The following is a 15,044-nucleotide window of genomic DNA, read 5'->3' on the forward strand; positions in this document are numbered from 1 at the left end:
AGAACTGAAAGGAAAGGTGGTCGAAGGAGGAATTGGCTTTGGGGGTGACCAGTGAGATATACCTGCTGGAGCGCGTGCTACAGGTGGGTGCTGCTATGGTGACCAGTGAACTGAGATAAGGCTGGGCTTTACCTAGCAGAGACTTGTAGATGACCTGGAGCCAGTGGGTTTGGCGACGAGTATGAAGCGATGGCCAGCCAACAAGAGCGTACAGGTCGCAGTGGTGGGTAATATATGGGGCTTTGGTGACAACGGATGGCACTGTGATAGACTGCATTCAATTTGTTGAGTAGAATGTCGGAGGCTATTTTATAAATGACATCACCGAAGTCGAGGATAGGTAAGATGGTCAGTTTTACGAGGGTATGTTTGGCAGCATGAGTGAAGGATGCTTTGTTGCTAAATAGGAAGCCGATTCTAGATTTAATTTTGGATTGGAGATGCTTAATGTGAGTCTGGAAGGAGAATTGGTTGATCGGTTTAGGGGAATATCCTCTGCAAAGGTATATTGGGGAAAAAAAGCTTTACAGATTTGAAAATGGTTTGAAGGGATCATTGCTTTGCCGGGGGGGGGGGCTGGAATGGTGTAAGGGAGTTTTTAAGTATCTTGGAGTGTACCTAAGGGATGAGGGGACAATGGAAACAAATTGGAATGGGGTGCTTGAAATGGTGGAAGGGAGGATGAGGAGATGGCTGTGGTTGTTATCTCGTATGTCATGCAGGGGGCGCACTATTTTTGTTAACAATGTGGTTGCCTCTGCACCGTGACATCGGTTGTCATGTTTAGAGCCACCATCTGGCCTTCTGGCTAAGATACAGGCGATTATTGTAGATTTTATTTTGAGATAAATATCATTGGGTTCCACAAAGTGTTTGTCAAAAGAGGAGGGAGGGACAAGGTCTTCTACATCTTGCTAGGAGATGGGTGACAGGTCCTGTATTACAGCAGGTCGGGGGATTAGATTTAAAGAAGGATTTATTTTAGGTTGGTAGTAGCCAGATTTCAAGGGGGGGGGGGGTAGTACCTTCGTTTTACAGAGGCCTTAGGGTTTGGAGCATAATAACAGAGTCCAGACACACTCCAGCATTGGCTGCTGGAGGAACCTCTGGTGTATGGGGCAAGACTGGATTGTGCAACTGCAGCTGTTCCACATTTCTCCAAGATTCTGGTGAAGGGCAAAATCCTCAGCCTAAAACAGTTCATGACCATGGCTGGGCCCACCTTAATGGAGGGCAGACGGGTGGCTGAATATTTCGGGTTGAGGTTGGAAAGAATTGTCGCACAACTGCTGGAAAGCTGCCGGAAGGCTCTGTCAGTAGAAGAGTGGTATATGCTTAATCATAAGAAGAAGGCACAAGATGAATAAGCCCCATTTCCAACACTAGGGATTACACCCAATATCCCAGTCAGAAAGAAAGGTGTTATTAGTGGATTTGAGAGGGTTGGAAGAGGTGGGTTTGGATAAGGTGAATGGGAAAGACTTATATAGGGGGTGTGTCAAGGATTTGAATAAAGATAAATTGAAGAATAGAAAAGACACTCCTTGGAGGGTAAAACTGGGCATTGGTGACAAGGTAAAGCCAGCATGGAGAGCACTGTACAAACCACCATTACAAAAGGCCACCAGTGACATGCAATAGAGGGTTTTGCATGGCATCATTGCAGCTAATGTTTTTGTATCTGTCATTAACTCAGATATTGGTGTCCAGATAGATGTCCTTTTTGTAACATAAGATAAACAAATGTTCACTGTTTTATGGAGTGTGAGAGGATAAAGCCTCTTTCAAATACTGTAGTCCTTGTTTACAGCTGTAGGGGAGATTTTCAATAACACTGTTTTTATTTTGGGGTTTCACTAAGCAACAGAAAAGAAATGTCAACTGTTAAAAACATTTTGGGGGACTGTAACAAGTGAGCTAAGAGTCGGGAAGCAAGTTCAGGGAGTGAGTGTTTTAATAAATAAACACAAACAACACACAGACATGAAACAGAAACAATGACTCCTGGGGAAGGAACCAAAGGGAGTGACATATATAGGGAAGGAACCACAGGGAGTGACATATATAGGGAAGGAACCAAAGGGAGAGACATATATAGGGAAGGAACCAAAGGGAGAGACATATATAGGGAAGGAACCAAAGGGAGTGACATATATAGGGAAGGAACCAAAGGGAGAGACATATATAGGGAAGGAACCAAAGGGAGTGACATATATAGGGAAGGAACCAAAGGGAGAGACATATATAGGGAAGGAACCAAAGGGAGAGACATATATAGGGAAGGAACCAAAGGGAGAGACATATATAGGGAAGGAACCAAAGGGAGTGACATATATAGGGAAGGAACCAAAGGGAGAGACATATATAGGGAAGGAACCAAAGGGAGTGACATATATAGGGAAGGAACCAAAGGGAGTGACATATATAAGGAAGGAACCAAAGGGAGAGACATATATAGGGAAGGAACCAAAGGGAGTGACATATATAGGGAAGGAACCAAAGGGAGTGACATATATAAGGAAGGAACCAAAGGGAGAGACATATATAGGGAAGGAACCAAAGGGAGTGACATATATAGGGAAGGAACCAAAGGGAGTGACATATATAGGGAAGGAACCACAGGGAGTGACATATATAGGGAAGGAACCACAGGGAGTGACATATATAGGGAAGGAACCAAAGGGAGTGACATATATAGGGAAGGAACCACAGGGAGTGACATATATAGGGAAGGAACCAAAGGGAGTGACATATATATGGAAGGAACCAAAGGGAGAGACATATATAGGGAAGGAACCAAAGGGAGAGACATATATAGGGAAGGAACCAAAGGGAGTGACATATATAGGGAAGGAACCAAAGGGAGTGACATATATAGGGAAGGAACCAAAGGGAGTGACATATATAGGGAAGGAACCAAAGGGAGAGATATATAGGGAAGGAACCAAAGGGAGAGACATATATAGGGAAGGAACCAAAGGGAGTGACATATATAGGGAAGGAACCAAAGGGAGAGACATATATAGGGAAGGAACCAAAGGGAGTGACATATATAGGGAAGGAACCAAAGGGAGAGACATATATAGGGAAGGAACCAAAGGGAGTGACATATATAGGGAAGGAACCAAAGGGAGTGACATATATAGGGAAGGAACCAAAGGGAGAGACATATATAGGGAAGGAACCAAAGGGAGTGACATATATAGGGAAGGAACCAAAGGGAGTGACATATATAGGGAAGGAACCACAGGGAGTGACATATATAGGGAAGGAACCAAAGGGAGTGACATATATAGGGAAGGAACCACAGGGAGTGACATATATAGGGAAGGAACCAAAGGGAGTGACATATATAGGAAAGGAACCAAAGGGAGAGACATATATAGGGAAGGAACCAAAGGGAGTGACATATATAGGGAAGGAACCACAGGGAGTGACATATATAGGGAAGGAACCACAGGGAGTGACATATATAGGGAAGGAACCAAAGGGAGTGACATATATAGGGAAGGAACCACAGGGAGTGACATATATAGGGAAGGAACCAAAGGGAGTGACATATATAGGGAAGGAACCAAAGGGAGAGACATATATAGGGAAGGAACCAAAGGGAGAGACATATATAGGGAAGGAACCAAAGGGAGTGACATATATAGGGAAGGAACCAAAGGGAGTGACATATATAGGGAAGGAACCAAAGGGAGTGACATATATAGGGAAGGAACCAAAAGGAGAGACATATATAGGGAAGGAACCAAAGGGAGAGACATATATAGGGAAGGAACCAAAGGGAGTGACATATATAGGAAGGAACCAAAGGGAGAGACATATATAGGGAAGGAACCAAAGGGAGTGACATATATAGGGAAGGAACCAAAGGGAGAGACATATATAGGGAAGGAACCAAAGGGAGTGACATATATAGGGAAGGAACCAAAGGGAGTGACATATATAGGGAAGGAACCAAAGGGAGAGACATATATAGGGAAGGAACCAAAGGGAGTGACATATATAGGGAAGGAACCAAAGGGAGTGACATATATAGGGAAGGAACCACAGGGAGTGACATATATAGGGAAGGAACCAAAGGGAGTGACATATATAGGGAAGGAACCACAGGGAGTGACATATATAGGGAAGGAACCAAAGGGAGTGACATATATAGGGAAGGAACCAAAGGGAGAGACATATATAGGGAAGGAACCAAAGGGAGAGACATATATAGGGAAGGAACCAAAGGGAGTGACATATATAGGAAGGAACCAAAGGGAGTGACATATATAGGGAAGGAACCAAAGGGAGTGACATATATAGGGAAGGAACCAAAGGGAGAGACATATATAGGGAAGGAACCAAAGGGAGAGACATATATAGGGAAGGAACCAAAGGGAGTGACATATAGGGAAGGAACCAAAGGGAGAGACATATATAGGGAAGGAACCAAAGGGAGTGACATATATAGGGAAGGAACCAAAGGGAGTGACATATATAGGGAAGGAACCACAGGGAGTGACATATATAGGGAAGGAACCAAAGGGAGTGACATATATAGGGAAGGAACCACAGGGAGTGACATATATAGGGAAGGAACCAAAGGGAGTGACATATATAGGGAAGGAACCACAGGGAGTGACATATATAGGGAAGGAACCAAAGGGAGTGACATATATAGGGAAGGAACCAAAGGGAGTGACATATATAGGGAAGGAACCAAAGGGAGTGACATATATAGGGAAGAAACCAAAGGGAGTGACATATATAGGGAAGGAACCAAAGGGAGTGACATATATAGGGAAGGAACCAAAGGGAGAGACATACAGTGCCTTGCGAAAGTATTTGGCCCCCTTGAACTTTGCGACCTTTTGCCACATTTCAGGCTTCAAACATAAAGATATAAAACTGTATTTTTTTGTGAAGAATCAACAACAAGTGGGACACAATTATGAAGTGGAACGACATTTATTGGATATTTCAAACTTTTTTAACAAATCAAAAACTGAAAAATTGGGCGTGCAAAATTATTATGAAGGAGCGGTTTGTTTTGTGGAGGAGGGGAAACAATTTTTTGTAGAACGTATATCTATGTTTTTTAATTTAATTTATTTTTATTTAGGAATGACACATTTGTTGCTTAATTTCTGAAAAGGCACAGTGTGCCATTATTTGTGTTCATTATTAAGTATAAAATAAAGTTTTTTTAATAAAAACTCAAAACTCTCTGTCTGTCTGTCTTTGTCTCTCTCCACTTTTGATGTCACAAACCTTTGATGTTGTTACTTTCTCTTTTTGTTTCTTTCCCTTTCATCTGTCAACCTTAAAGTCACACAACTCTTTCTCTTTCCCACGCTCTTCCTCTTTACCTTCAATCTGTCTCTCTATCTCTCCTTTTATCTGTGACTGTTTGGTCTTCTACCTCTATTTATATATCTCAAGTGCTTACTCCACTGATCGCTCTTTCCCTTTCTCTCCCTCTCTCTCCCTCCCCCTCTCTCCCTATCTCTCCCCATTTCCCTCCCTTCCATCCGGATTTCCATGGTCTACCCCAGGGCTGTGTGACACAGCCATCTCATTATCTCTCTCTCTCCCTCGCTCGCTGTTTTTTCTCCTTCCTTGATTTTCTCTCTCCTCGTCCCCCACTTCTTCTCTTCCCCCTCACTCTTTCTTTCTCCACTCTCTGCCAATAAGACAGATAAAAGTAAAATATTTCTCTCTCAATCCTCCCTCTCTCCTTTATCTCTTAGGCCTCCATTATTCCCTGATCGTATCACCCCATATTACTCATCACTCAGATCAGTTGCAGGTATCACATTCTCACTGCAGGACAACATGTCATTAGGATTACTAGAATCGATAACCCCACAGCACCCCCAACAACACACTGTAGTCTAAAGTTTTTTTCTGTGAGTAACCACTGACAAACGCTGCCCTCTGGGCTAGAAATGGGAACTAACCTCATGTTTGCCCTTCATTCTGCAGACTCGAATGTCATTCTTATTGGATTCCCACGTCCGCTTCTAGCAGAGGACCACAAAATGACCAGAGGGTTACAATCATACTGGGATCTGATTTAATCAGAGGTGTTTGTTACATCAGCGAGGTCATACACTTAGTGTCTGTCTGTCTGTCTGTCTGTCTGTCTGTCTGTCTGTCTGTCTGTCTGTCTGTCTGTCTGTCTGTCTGTCTGTCTGTCTGTCTGTCTGTCTGTCCGTCCGTGTCTCCGTCTCCGTCTGTCCGTCCGTCCGTCCGTCCGTCCGTCCGTCCGTCCGTCCGTCCGTCCGTCCGTCTGTCTGTCTGTCTGTCTCACCTTGCTGTAGAACATTTCATCCCCTGACATATTGTCCAGCTCCACTCTGTATAGATCATCTCTGTTTTACAAACACAGGAGAAAAACAAAGACGTTTTCAGTATTTTACAGTGTATCTGATCATGAAACAACTATATATTGTGTACAGTGTGTACGGTAGGGTACTGTGTACAGTGTGTAAGGTAGGGTACTGTGTGTGCGGTAGGGTACTGTGTACAGTGTGTAAGGTAGGGTACAGTGTGTAAGGTAGGGTACTGTGTACAGTGTGTAAGGTAGGGTACAGGCAGTGTCTGATTATTACCTGGCTCCTATGTAGAGAGTGCGGTTGACCTGGAGCACTGTCTGAATGAGCAGCTCCTGTCTCTGAGAGGAATGATGAGCTCTACCCACAAACACAGGGTACCTCCTCACCACTGAGAAGAAGGATGAGAGAGCGAAATAAACAGTTGTTTATACTCTATTTAATTACATTACAGGGGATGGAGAGAGAAAGACAGGAAGGATGGAGGAAAAAAAGCTAGGAGGGGAAGAGTGAAAAGTGAGAAAGGCGGAGGAGGGAGAAACAGAGTGATGGCAGAAAGATGGAGACAGACAATGATAGTGATACAGGAGGGGAGGAGAGGATAGATCAGACACATACAGTATGGAAGGACAGGCAGGACACACTGCAGGAGGGGAGGAGAGGATAGATCAGACACATACAGTATGGAAGGACAGGCAGGACACACTGCAGGAGGGGAGGAGAGGATAGATCAGACACATACAGTATGACAGGCAAAACACACTGCAGGAGGGGAGGAGAGGATAGATCAGACACATACAGTATGGAAGGACAGGACACACTGCAGGAGGGGAAGAGAGGATAGATCAGACACATACAGTATGACAGGCAGGACACACTGCAGGAGGGGAGGAGAGGATAGATCAGACACATACAGTATGACAGGCAGGACACACTGCAGGTTGGGAAGAGAGGATAGATCAGACACATACAGTATGGAAGGACAGGCAGGACACACTGCAGGAGGGGAGGAGAGGATAGATCAGACACATACAGTATGGAAGGACAGGACACACTGCAGGAGGGGAAGAGAGGATAGATCAGACACATACAGTATGACAGGCAGGACACACTGCAGGAGGGGAGGAGAGGATAGATCAGACACATACAGTATGACAGGCAGGACACACTGCAGGTTGGGAAGAGAGGATAGATCAGACACATACAGTATGGAAGGACAGGCAGGACACACTGCAGGAGGGGAGGAGAGGATAGATCAGACACATACAGTATGGAAGGACAGGGCACACTGCAGGAGGGGAGGAGAGGATAGATCAGACATATACAGTATGACAGGCAAAACACACTGCAGGAGGGGAGGAGAGGATAGATCAGACACATACAGTATGGAAGGACAGGCAGGACACACTGCAGGGAAGGTGGAGAGGACATAGTGACATCTCCATACGACTCCTCTTCAGGGGATTGAGTGGGACCACTGTCTCATTGTCCTTGACTGCAGGGAGCGACATAATAGACATCCATCCATCTACGTATTTCCAAACGTTCTGCCCTCTCTCTCTCCTCTGCTTCTATTCAATCTCTCTCTATCTCCACCACTCTCTATTTCCATCTCCACCTCTCTGACTATCTACCTCCTCCCTCCTTCGATTGCTCTCTTTTTCTCTCTGTCCTCCCATGTCTCTCTCTCTCCACCTCTCACACCCCCCTCCTTTTGAACTAGGTTGATGCTCAATCAGATATGCAGTAAAACAGCGACAAAGCAATGACCTCAGATAGCAGCTCCATGATATTAAATCAAAGGAGAGGAGGAGGGGAGAACATTATATATTTTGTTCACACACTCAAGGAGAAACACATTTCCCAGTGCTTCTGCAATCTATCTCTGTGACACGGTTGTTTCGTGTGAAAACAGCTCCAGACCAAGGCTGTGACCCCTGACCTTTCTGGCCTGATGGAATACAGAGATCCACCAAGGGTCATTCAGCACAGATACCATACATACACAAACGCATGCAGGCCAAAGAAACACATACACACACTGAGTATACTGAAAAATGAAGAACACCTTCCTAATATTGATTTGCATCATAGCCGCAGGAAGTAGTTTGGTGGTGGTGGTGCTGTGTTTTTTTATGGGGGGGATGAGCAAAAAATAATGACTGTGCTGAAGACATCTATATCGGTCTGATATCATCACAAACCACTTGATGCCTCAATATACTCAATTACTGTATTGGTCATTTCTTCATGGTGATGGAGTCTACAGGTACAAAGTCTACAGGTACAAACCAAGATGACCCGTCTATGTACAATACAGTAATATACATTTACATTAAGTGGTTGGTAAGGACGGTAAATGAATACTGCACAAAAAGTGGTTGTCTTCCATATTATTTGATCAAGAAAAATATTTAATTTGATGTGGATGTTTTATGTCTTTGCCCATAAATTTGCACCTTTTGATGTAAATGTTTGAGAACAGGGTTTTGTTTTTTCTGGATTCCATTAGAATGACATCACAGAGAAAGGGACAGGGTTTTGTTCTTTCTGGATTCCATTAGAATGACATCACAGAGAAAGGGACAGGGTTCTGTTCTTTCTGGATTCCATTAGAATGACATCACAGAGAAAGGGACAGGGTTCTGTTCTTTCTGGATTCCATTAGAATGACATCACAGAGAAAGGGACAGGGTTCTGTTCTGTCTGGATTCCATTAGAATGACATCATAGAGAAAGGGACAGGGTTCTGTTCTGTCTGGATTCCATTAGAATGACATCACAGAGAAAGGGACAGGGTTTTGTTCTTTCTGGATTCCATTAGAATGACATCACAGAGAAAGGGACAGGGTTTTGTTCTGTCTGGATTCCATTAGAATGACATCACAGAGAAAGGGACAGGGTTTTGTTCTTTCTGGATTCCATTAGAATGACATCACAGAGAAAGGGACAGGGTTCTGTTCTATCTGGATTCCATTAGAATGACATCACAGAGAAAGGGACAGGGTTCTGTTCTTTCTGGATTCCATTAGAATGACATCACAGAGAAAGGGACAGGGTTCTGTTCTTTCTGGATTCCATTAGAATGACATCACAGAGAAAGGGACAGGGTTCTGTTCTATCTGGATTCCATTAGAATGACATCACAGAGAAAGGGACAGGGTTCTGTTCTTTCTGGATTCCATTAGAATGACATCACAGAGAAAGGGACAGGGTTCTGTTCTGTCTGGATTCCATTAGAATGACATCACAGAGAAAGGGACAGGGTTTTGTTCTTTCTGGATTCCATTAGAATGACATCACAGAGAAAGGGACAGGGTTTTGTTCTGTCTGGATTCCATTAGAATGACATCACAGAGAAAGGGACAGGGTTTTGTTCTTTCTGGATTCCATTAGAATGACATCACAGAGAAAGGGACAGGGTTCTGTTCTATCTGGATTCCATTAGAATGACATCACAGAGAAAGGGACAGGGTTCTGTTCTTTCTGGATTCCATTAGAATGACATCACAGAGAAAGGGACAGGGTTCTGTTCTTTCTGGATTCCATTAGAATGACATCACAGAGAAAGGGACAGGGTTCTGTTCTATCTGGATTCCATTAGAATGACATCACAGAGAAAGGGACAGGGTTCTGTTCTTTCTGGATTCCATTAGAATGACATCACAGAGAAAGGGACAGGGTTCTGTTCTTTCTGGATTCCATTAGAATGACATCACAGAGAAAGGGACAGGGTTCTGTTCTTTCTGGATTCCATTAGAATGACATCACAGAGAAAGGGACAGGGTTCTGTTCTGTCTGGATTCCATTAGAATGACATCATAGAGAAAGGGACAGGGTTTTGTTCTTTCTGGATTCCATTAGAATGACATCACAGAGAAAGGGACAGGGTTTTGTTCTTTCTGGATTCCATTAGAATGACATCACAGAGAAAGGGACAGGGTTTTGTTCTTTCTGGATTCCATTAGAATGACATCACAGAGAAAGGGACAGGGTTCTGTTCTATCTGGATTCCATTAGAATGACATCACAGAGAAAGGGACAGGGTTCTGTTCTTTCTGGATTCCATTAGAATGACATCACAGAGAAAGGGACAGGGTTCTGTTCTTTCTGGATTCCATTAGAATGACATCACAGAGAAAGGGACAGGGTTCTGTTCTGTCTGGATTCCATTAGAATGACATCACAGAGAAAGGGACAGGGTTTTGTTCTTTCTGGATTCCATTAGAATGACATCACAGAGAAAGGGACAGGGTTTTGTTCTTTCTGGATTCCATTAGAATGACATCACAGAGAAAGGGACAGGGTTCTGTTCTATCTGGATTCCATTAGAATGACATCACAGAGAAAGGGACAGGGTTCTGTTCTTTCTGGATTCCATTAGAATGACATCACAGAGAAAGGGACAGGGTTCTGTTCTTTCTGGATTCCATTAGAATGACATCACAGAGAAAGGGACAGGGTTCTGTTCTGTCTGGATTCCATTAGAATGACATCACAGAGAAAGGGACAGGGTTTTGTTCTTTCTGGATTCCATTAGAATGACATCACAGAGAAAGGGACAGGGTTTTGTTCTGTCTGGATTCCATTAGAATGACATCACAGAGAAAGGGACAGGGTTTTGTTCTTTCTGGATTCCATTAGAATGACATCACAGAGAAAGGGACAGGGTTCTGTTCTATCTGGATTCCATTAGAATGACATCACAGAGAAAGGGACAGGGTTCTGTTCTATCTGGATTCCATTAGAATGACATCACAGAGAAAGGGACAGGGTTCTGTTCTTTCTGGATTCCATTAGAATGACATCACAGAGAAAGGGACAGGGTTCTGTTCTTTCTGGATTCCATTAGAATGACATCACAGAGAAAGGGACAGGGTTCTGTTCTATCTGGATTCCATTAGAATGACATCACAGAGAAAGGGACAGGGTTCTGTTCTTTCTGGATTCCATTAGAATGACATCACAGAGAAAGGGACAGGGTTCTGTTCTATCTGGATTCCATTAGAATGACATCACAGAGAAAGGGACAGGGTTCTGTTCTTTCTGGATTCCATTAGAATGACATCACAGAGAAAGGGACAGGGTTCTGTTCTTTCTGGATTCCATTAGAATGACATCACAGAGAAAGGGACAGGGTTCTGTTCTTTCTGGATTCCATTAGAATGACATCACAGAGAAAGGGACAGGGTTCTGTTCTGTCTGGATTCCATTAGAATGACATCACAGAGAAAGGGACAGGGTTCTGTTCTATCTGGATTCCATTAGAATGACATCACAGAGAAAGGGACAGGGTTCTGTTCTTTCTGGATTCCATTAGAATGACATCACAGAGAAAGGGACAGGGTTCTGTTCTTTCTGGATTCCATTAGAATGACATCACAGAGAAAGGGACAGGGTTCTGTTCTATCTGGATTCCATTAGAATGACATCACAGAGAAAGGGACAGGGTTCTGTTCTTTCTGGATTCCATTAGAATGACATCACAGAGAAAGGGACAGGGTTCTGTTCTTTCTGGATTCCATTAGAATGACATCACAGAGAAAGGGACAGGGTTCTGTTCTTTCTGGATTCCATTAGAATGACATCACAGAGAAAGGGACAGGGTTCTGTTCTGTCTGGATTCCATTAGAATGACATCATAGAGAAAGGGACAGGGTTTTGTTCTTTCTGGATTCCATTAGAATGACATCACAGAGAAAGGGACAGGGTTTTGTTCTTTCTGGATTCCATTAGAATGACATCACAGAGAAAGGGACAGGGTTTTGTTCTTTCTGGATTCCATTAGAATGACATCACAGAGAAAGGGACAGGGTTCTGTTCTATCTGGATTCCATTAGAATGACATCACAGAGAAAGGGACAGGGTTCTGTTCTTTCTGGATTCCATTAGAATGACATCACAGAGAAAGGGACAGGGTTCTGTTCTTTCTGGATTCCATTAGAATGACATCACAGAGAAAGGGACAGGGTTCTGTTCTGTCTGGATTCCATTAGAATGACATCACAGAGAAAGGGACAGGGTTTTGTTCTTTCTGGATTCCATTAGAATGACATCACAGAGAAAGGGACAGGGTTTTGTTCTGTCTGGATTCCATTAGAATGACATCACAGAGAAAGGGACAGGGTTTTGTTCTTTCTGGATTCCATTAGAATGACATCACAGAGAAAGGGACAGGGTTCTGTTCTATCTGGATTCCATTAGAATGACATCACAGAGAAAGGGACAGGGTTCTGTTCTATCTGGATTCCATTAGAATGACATCACAGAGAAAGGGACAGGGTTCTGTTCTTTCTGGATTCCATTAGAATGACATCACAGAGAAAGGGACAGGGTTCTGTTCTTTCTGGATTCCATTAGAATGACATCACAGAGAAAGGGACAGGGTTCTGTTCTATCTGGATTCCATTAGAATGACATCACAGAGAAAGGGACAGGGTTCTGTTCTTTCTGGATTCCATTAGAATGACATCACAGAGAAAGGGACAGGGTTCTGTTCTATCTGGATTCCATTAGAATGACATCACAGAGAAAGGGACAGGGTTCTGTTCTTTCTGGATTCCATTAGAATGACATCACAGAGAAAGGGACAGGGTTCTGTTCTTTCTGGATTCCATTAGAATGACATCACAGAGAAAGGGACAGGGTTCTGTTCTTTCTGGATTCCATTAGAATGACATCACAGAGAAAGGGACAGGGTTCTGTTCTGTCTGGATTCCATTAGAATGACATCACAGAGAAAGGGACAGGGTTTTGTTCTTTCTGGATTCCATTAGAATGACATCACAGAGAAAGGGACAGGGTTTTGTTCTGTCTGGATTCCATTAGAATGACATCACAGAGAAAGGGACAGGGTTTTGTTCTTTCTGGATTCCATTAGAATGACATCACAGAGAAAGGGACAGGGTTCTGTTCTATCTGGATTCCATTAGAATGACATCACAGAGAAAGGGACAGGGTTCTGTTCTATCTGGATTCCATTAGAATGACATCACAGAGAAAGGGACAGGGTTCTGTTCTTTCTGGATTCCATTAGAATGACATCACAGAGAAAGGGACAGGGTTCTGTTCTATCTGGATTCCATTAGAATGACATCACAGAGAAAGGGACAGGGTTCTGTTCTTTCTGGATTCCATTAGAATGACATCACAGAGAAAGGGACAGGGTTCTGTTCTTTCTGGATTCCATTAGAATGACATCACAGAGAAAGGGACAGGGTTCTGTTCTATCTGGATTCCATTAGAATGACATCACAGAGAAAGGGACAGGGTTCTGTTCTTTCTGGATTCCATTAGAATGACATCACAGAGAAAGGGACAGGGTTCTGTTCTTTCTGGATTCCATTAGAATGACATCACAGAGAAAGGGACAGGGTTCTGTTCTATCTGGATTCCATTAGAATGACATCACAGAGAAAGGGACAGGGTTCTGTTCTTTCTGGATTCCATTAGAATGACATCACAGAGAAAGGGACAGGGTTCTGTTCTTTCTGGATTCCATTATAATGACATCACAGAGAAAGGGACAGGGTTCTGTTCTTTCTGGATTCCATTAGAATGACATCACAGAGAAAGGGACAGGGTTTTGTTCTTTCTGGATTCCATTAGAATGACATCACAGAGAAAGGGACAGGGTTCTGTTCTGTCTGGATTCCATTAGAATGACATCATAGAGAAAGGGACTGGGCAACAACTCTTACAATTCCAACTATTGAATCCTGCTAGATACTGTTCTTCATTATTCAAGTAACTTTCTTGCTAAAGCGGAGATGCTGAGAAATAGTTTTGGCACTACAGACATCTACATTGGTTTCCTAATACTAGTAAAGGCCCAGTGCACCACTTTGTGAGAAAAAAAATGTATATATTTTATGATTCCTGCAGCACCCTCAGCCTCCCTACTTCCCACAGCTATGGTTACACCCCTCCTTTTGCCCTCAGAACAGCCTCAGTTCATCAAGGCATGGACTGAACAACGTGTCGAAAGCATTCCACGAGGAAGCTGGACCATGTTGACTCCAATGCTTCCCACAGTTGTGTCAGGTTGGCTGGATGTCCTTTGGGTGGTGGACCATTCTTGAGACACAAGGGAAACTGTTGAGCGTGAAAAATTCAGAAGTGTTGCAGTTCTTGACACAAACCGGTGTGCCTGGCACCTGCCACCGCACCCCGTTCAAAGGCCCTTACATTTGTTGTCTTGCCCATTAAAAAATCCTTCTGGATTCACCTGGTCAGTCTGTCATAGAAAGAGTAGGTGTCCTTAATGTTTTGTATACTCAGTACACATGCGTGCGCAAACACACACACACACACACACACACACACACACACACACACACACACACACACACACACACACACACACACAATGAGAAGGACACATACCCTCTAAGGGAGCGTAGCTGAGCGGACCGGGCTCCTCTGGGAAAGAACTGTGAGCCAATCGGAGAAGAAGGAGGAGAAACGTGAGGGGAGGGGCCATGGTTGTCATGGCAGCACAGCACGGCCACTAGAAAGGGAAAGAAAGAGAGAGAAGAGAGAATAATCAGTGACCAGTCCTATAGTTGCAAATCACACCGTACATTATATAGGTGGTGTAGAGAGATATTGATTGCAATAGGTTGCATACACGGGCACACACACACGTACACATGCACTCAGGCAGGGTCAAATGACCTGGCACCTAAAGTATGGTCCACAGAGCAGCGTGGGGAGAAG

At 43.7% G+C, this 15,044-nt stretch overlaps 1 protein-coding gene across 1 annotated transcript in view; it reads right to left on the reverse strand.

The window, feature by feature from the left end:
• The window catches only part of LOC135510677 (semaphorin-6B-like), a 37,215-nt gene extending 22,386 nt beyond the window's left edge, over positions 1-14,829 (reverse strand). Inside the window, exons 1-4 of the mRNA XM_064931779.1 lie at positions 14,712-14,829; positions 6,606-6,717; positions 6,305-6,365; positions 5,952-6,014 (exon numbers count right to left, since the gene is read on the reverse strand). Coding sequence (XP_064787851.1) covers positions 5,952-6,014; positions 6,305-6,365; positions 6,606-6,717; positions 14,712-14,817 — 342 coding nt within the window. The 5' untranslated portion in view covers positions 14,818-14,829. The remainder of the gene's footprint in view (positions 1-5,951; positions 6,015-6,304; positions 6,366-6,605; positions 6,718-14,711) is intronic.
• Between the last annotated feature and the right edge of the window lie 215 nt (positions 14,830-15,044).

This window comes from Oncorhynchus masou, chromosome 3 (genome assembly GCF_036934945.1).
Source record: "Oncorhynchus masou masou isolate Uvic2021 chromosome 3, UVic_Omas_1.1, whole genome shotgun sequence".
NCBI lineage: Eukaryota > Metazoa > Chordata > Actinopteri > Salmoniformes > Salmonidae > Oncorhynchus > Oncorhynchus masou.